This window comes from Belonocnema kinseyi, chromosome 7, assembly GCF_010883055.1.
Source record: "Belonocnema kinseyi isolate 2016_QV_RU_SX_M_011 chromosome 7, B_treatae_v1, whole genome shotgun sequence".
In the NCBI taxonomy this organism is placed as follows: domain Eukaryota; kingdom Metazoa; phylum Arthropoda; class Insecta; order Hymenoptera; family Cynipidae; genus Belonocnema; species Belonocnema kinseyi.
This window is the reverse complement of record NC_046663.1, coordinates 83,885,804-83,891,940: the sequence shown is the minus strand read 5'-3', so window position 1 is coordinate 83,891,940 and position 6,137 is coordinate 83,885,804. Positions and strand designations below refer to the sequence as shown.

General features: G+C 30.4%; 1 protein-coding gene across 1 annotated transcript in view; it reads left to right on the top strand.

Annotated features, from left to right (window-relative positions):
• LOC117176535 overlaps nt 1–6,137 on the top strand; it is an 806,951-nt gene that overhangs the window by 634,584 nt on the left and 166,230 nt on the right. Inside the window, exons 7-8 of the mRNA XM_033366790.1 lie at nt 1,209–1,326; nt 4,149–4,267. Coding sequence (XP_033222681.1) covers nt 1,209–1,326; nt 4,149–4,267 — 237 coding nt within the window. The remainder of the gene's footprint in view (nt 1–1,208; nt 1,327–4,148; nt 4,268–6,137) is intronic.

Here is a 6,137-nt window from a genome sequence, read left to right as displayed (position 1 = left end):
AGGTGGTAACGTGTGGGGTTTTTTAATCGCCTTTACGTTCGAAAGCAATACCAAAAGCCGAGATCGGTGATAGTTGGTAAAAGGACAAAGCCACGTGCCGTTGTGGCTGCAGGGATCTCATCGCTCTGAGTAGGAAATTTATGCCGCGACGCCTTTCGAAGCCCTCGGAGGCCCTTATCCAACGCAACAACGCCTTTAATGATAAATCATACCTGCACTATATTATTCGAGCAATTACGCCGGTAATACGATAATGTCTCGTACTATAATCGCCCTAGCCATTTCAGTCACATACATTCGCTCGCAGCGCGGACCAGCAAATTATAAATTCTTCCATCACATCACTAAATTGCTTCTGCACTTTCAGGCAAATCCAAGTTTTATTATGTTAATTCAAATTAACATACATTGCATAACATTTACCCCAAATATAATTATACAGTTATGGGCCTGTTCCATTTTTTTTAAATATCTGAAACGATTTCGATGATGTAAGATATTTTTCACCTGAGGTCGATGATGTAACTTTTTCAATTTCGCTTGAATTTTCAGTTTTTCACAATTCAAGTTGGTAGTCTTTTTTTTTGTGAATATTTCAGTTGTCACGGCAATTAAAACAAAATGAATTTCAAAAAAGTGGAAGTGGAAATAAAAGTAAAAGAAATTACATAATCGTCCTCTGTATTAGTACTATAATGTTTTATGAAGATTGAAGCTTACAACATCTGTTTTGTTTAAATATTGCTAAAAGGGTGTTTTGAAATTAGCATTTTTCAGAAATGTCTGATTTTCTGGATTGCAATAGACTCTCACAAAGCGCTCAAGGCTCTGGACCGAGATCCTCACTCAGCGCCCGCTTGCCTAGGTCACGTCCCTAAGGCTTGACGGAAAATCTTGCGCACGCGAATCCAATGCCACGCTCAAGGCACTTACCGAATTTAGAGATAATGGAAGGGATAGATACTTGGCGAGAGAAGACGCTTTGTGGAAAAGGCGGCTTGTGAGAGTCTACTATATTACTTTTACTACTTGTAAAATGTAATAATCTGAATATATTGGTTTAGATTCAACTGTAAATCTTGCTTAAATCGAGACAAACTTTACTGCTATTAATACCGACAATATGAAGATGAACAATGTAAAGCATTCGTTTTTGCTGTATATAAAGTTTATAAACCAAACTATCTAATGTAATTTAATTTTTGCAGGCTATTCGGATTCCTCAGGAAGACCAGTCTTGGAATTCGACAGCAACGTAAAAAAGACGGAGATTCTCACAGCACGAGAAATGGCGTCCCTTCTTCTCTACCTCACTCGTTTACCAAGGTAAGCTTCATAAGCTCGTAAGATTTAACGAATACACATAACAGTGTGTCTTGAACTTCTCCTAGTGGCCATGGTATGGTGGTTCATGCGAAACAAACAGAAATAAAATTAAAACAAAACAAAAACGACACAACAGAATGAAAGAAGCGTCTAGGAAAAATAAAAACTGTATTACATATGGTCGATCATTTTCAGACCTCTCGAAAGTCCTAGGTAGGTCGTAAACTATGGTGTGTATGGTGTGCCCGCATCGACAGAACGTTACGAGCCCTCCTCGATGCTCGTTTAACCGCATTCGCATACTCTGTAAACCATAAAACATTTCATGTACGTATACGATAGCAACGTTGGGCCAGCCTATATTCCTGGCTTTATGGGTAACCATGCCCTACCCTCTATAGTCTATACTCTACACCTAGACATATGCGTCCTTCGAACGCCACACTAAAGAGATTTCCCAAACCCCTTCGGCGATACTTTTAAGATTTAACAATTCTCTGACGGACCACTAACATACATCCCATAACAAGCACTCTAGGATCATTTCAAGTCGTAAAGGCCTTAATTAAAATATGGATTCTCATTAGGATATTGTGGGTTCTTTTATTTTAGATTTTTCCATGTAGGTCGTCCTCGAATTTCTACTGATCGTCTGTTTTATTTAAAGCTTAGACAGGTCAGGGCTGCTTAGAAACTACTCCTAGAGAAATTTCTTGTCTTTCTATGTTAGCCTAGTGTAAAGTTATATTTAGCTCATAAAAATGCTTTTAAAAAAGAGATAAACTTTTATGAGAAAATTCTGAATAGATTCTGGTTTTCTAGTAAGCGATAAAGAAATCGACAGTTTCGAAAACGATGGATGAAAATGAAAGCCATCCTTGGAAACCGAGGAATTGTAACACAAGTAAATGAAAAAGAGGAAAGTGAAGCTTTCAATTTATTAGAAATAGGATCATATCTTTGTTTCAAAAGTATTCTTTTTAAATGCTCGAAAAGTAGCAAAAAGTAGTAAAGTTTTATGCGGCTAATAAAAAATTATTGTAAATCCATTAAAGATAAAATTTTATTTAAAAAGTCTGATTCGAATCTCGTTTTTGTATTGATAGATTTTCTCAATTCGATAAAACTTACACATTAACGTTGACATAAAAATCAAATTATATCAAAACAAATGGCTTCTACCCGCTAATGTATAGTTCTGTCCCTTTACCGCCTTATTGAAATAATTAAACATCTCAATATGAACTATTCTTAATTTTTTGTATGGCGAAAGCAGATGAGCTCAAAGACTTCTTATATTGGAAAATGTAATAATCTAAATAGATTGCATCAGAATCAACCATAAAAAAGGGTTTTTAATATAAAAAATATTTTCAAGCTATCGAAGTTTATTAAAGATAATCTCCTTTCTTTAATTACATTGTTTATAATTATAGAGCTTATAATTTTTTTCTATCTCTTTCTCTAAAGACATTTTCTCTTCAATACATTCAATTCCGCCAAGTTATTATAATTTTAAACATTTGTCTATGAATCTTTCTAATTTTCTTCTTAAATTTCAATTCTACCAAAACATTTAAAAATTTTATTTCCTTAGTACTGGTGATCAATTGATATTTATTATTATTTTTTCATTTTACTTGGCCAACTTTGATTTCACAAAACCTTTAAATTGTCCTTGGCCAATTTTAAACCATTCTATCCTTTGAATGTAATCTTTCAGTTGAATTGATTTGAATTGAAATATTTCAGCGTGTATAGTATTCTTTTAAAATGTTAAAAAATGAGTTCCATTCTTTTAGAAACAATCTTTTGAAATCACAGAAAATATTTTCAGATTTCGCGGATCCTTCGAAATCAACTTAAGTCTCTCGAGATATTTTGATATATTAAAAAAAATTTAATTCTTTTGAAATTCTATGGAATCTTTTACAATATATTTAAATATTTTTTAACAATTCTAAAGGACCCCGCAAAAAAATCTATGCATAATTGGTTATAGTTTTTTCACGGACATTTTTCCAGTTTAATAAACTACAAAATAAATTAGTGTACATAAAATCCGCCGAAAGGCATTTTCTTACGTATTGAGTGCATGGTCCTTTTTGAAAATTCCTCGTTATTTAGTGAAATATTTAGAAATCCCTTTAAAAATTTTGAAACATTTGAAATCTTTAAAATATGCTTTATTGTTTTTTTTATTACATTTTTTTAGTTACACAATGATGTTTAAATAAAGATTTCTATATAAGATTTGAAATATGGTTTAAATAATTGTTTTAGAGCATAGACATTTTTTATCCATAATTACCTCATTTAGGGGGTAAAAATACATCAGACTTTGATAATTTGTAACTTCGAGATTTAATTTTTTTGTAGTTCAACTTCAAATGTCCCGCAGGAACAGTTGCACAATATATGACAAAAAAAATGAAGTACATTTTTTGTTCGCATAATTTGATCACTATTTATCGCAGTCGACTGTAAACTTAAAATTTTCTACCAAAACTACTTTATCTCAAAAACTTCTAATCTAAAATGATTAATTTCTTCTGATATTATGGCACATTCACTGTTATTCTAATATTTTTCCTTTTTTAGACATTGAAACTTGAATTTGATTTAGAATCAGGAAGTGTTTGAGTAGTATAAACTAAGAACTGCTTTATACAGCTACTATAAATTTTTGAATAAACAACCGTTTTACTTTATTCCTTTGATTTCATGGTTACTCATTTGTACTCGCAAGTAAAGAAGGTCCTGAATTTATGAAAATGTTAGCAATGCTAAAAAGCATGTTACGCCTTGATTTCACTTGCCAGTAACGATGAAGGCCATAAAACCGTATGGGCCTCGTTCTTGTTCGTTACGCCCCTACTTCAAAGTTCTTCCTCTCATACTTTGGAAAATGCCAAGTCATCTGACACTCAGAGAACTACAGGTATTTTTTTATTTAATAACCTATATAGTATGCGCAGTAATATTTTTGAAACTATGTAAAATTTCAAGGATTCCATCTATTAAATTCCACAGCAGAAGCTTCCATTTCTTCTGATCATAGGCTCTAAACTTCTCCGCTAATCATATAATACATTTGTTCTTCCAATTATCTATTTCTGCCACTCTGTTTATTTCTCTAAAAATATAATATAAATGTTTTAAAATATAATTCTAACAGTTCCATCAAAATTTCTAAACTGGAACCTGACAGCTGAGATGTTGTATTAGTATATTATTCTGATTATCAATTTTAGATCAAAATGATCGACTTTTGCGGATTCACGATTAATTTTTCTCAAGTTAAAATTAAAATTAAAATTAGTTCCGACTATTTTGGACTCCCACTTCTGGAAGATTTAATAGGATGCAACATGCTTGCTTTATTAAACGTTGATTTTTTTCGAAATACATAAATTTTCCATAAATATTCCGATTTTATCCTAAAAAGATTCATTTTCGACTAAACAGTTGAATTTTTAACCAAAGAGATCAATTTTCATTTAAAGAAGATAGATTTTAAAATAAACAAAAATAGAATAGTTACATTTTTAGTTAAAAAGATTAATTTTGAACGACGAACAAAATTTTTCAATAAATTAGTTAAATGTTTAGCCATAGAGATGAATTTTGAAATAAAATGATGAATCTTTAACAAATAAAAATTAATTTGTAACAAAGGAATTCAGCTTTTAACCTAATAGTTGATGTTTCCAACGAAGATAGAGGAATTCCCAAAAAAAAATTTGTTGTTGAGTTTCAACAAGAAAAGTTTTTATTTTTGGATCAAAAACAGGTGAATCTAATAAAAAATACGAATCTGTAACAAAATAGTTGAATTATAAACCAAAAAAGATAAAACTACTAACAAAACAGATTAAGTTTCAAACAAAACAAAAAAAGAATTTTCGCAAATGATTTAATTTTCAACCAAGAAAGATTCAACAGTGAAAAAGAAACAAATTGAACCTAATTGTTGAATTTTGAACCCTAAGAAGCGTATTAAAAAAAAGAAACAGATTCAACCAAGAAAATGGACTTTTCGACAAAGTTGTGGAATTTTCAAAAAAAATAATTAAATTTTCAAACAAGTAGTAAAATTAGTTATCAAAAAAAAAAAAAATGAACCCTCAACGAACAATATAATAGTGAACTTTTAAACCAAAAATAATTGGATTTTTAACGAAAAGAGGTGAAATTTCCACCAAAAGAGATGAATTTTGAACTAAGATGATGAATCTTTAACAACAAAAATAAAATTTTAACATAAAAGTTTAACTGACAGCCAAATAGCTGAATTTTTAACCAAAAAGATTTTTCAAACAAATAGTTGTATTTTTACATAAAAAGATCAATTTTAAACCCAAAAAAAATCGAACAAAACAGTTATAATTTTAACCAGTTAGTTCAATTTTGAAGTAAAAAGATAATCCTCTACCAAAAATATAATTGTAAACTTTGTAAACAAAAAGAAATAATTGTTAACCCAAGACATAAAGTTACTACTAAAAGAGATGAATTTTCAACTAAAATGATAAATCCGTAGCTGGAATAATTAAATTTTCAGTTACGGAAATTATTTTGTTACCAAAACAAAACATATGTTCAACTTATTGATGATTTATTACTTCGTAAAAAAATGTCGATAGTTGGTACTCATCAAAATGCATAACAGGCAGTTGATATTCAAAATCGAATCATACGGATGCGCAATTTTTTTATCAAATAAAAAATCTAAAATCTGGATAAGGGTGATTGCCAAAAAGTTAAAAATTTTAGACAATGAGATGTCACAAACAAACAAATGTCCATAC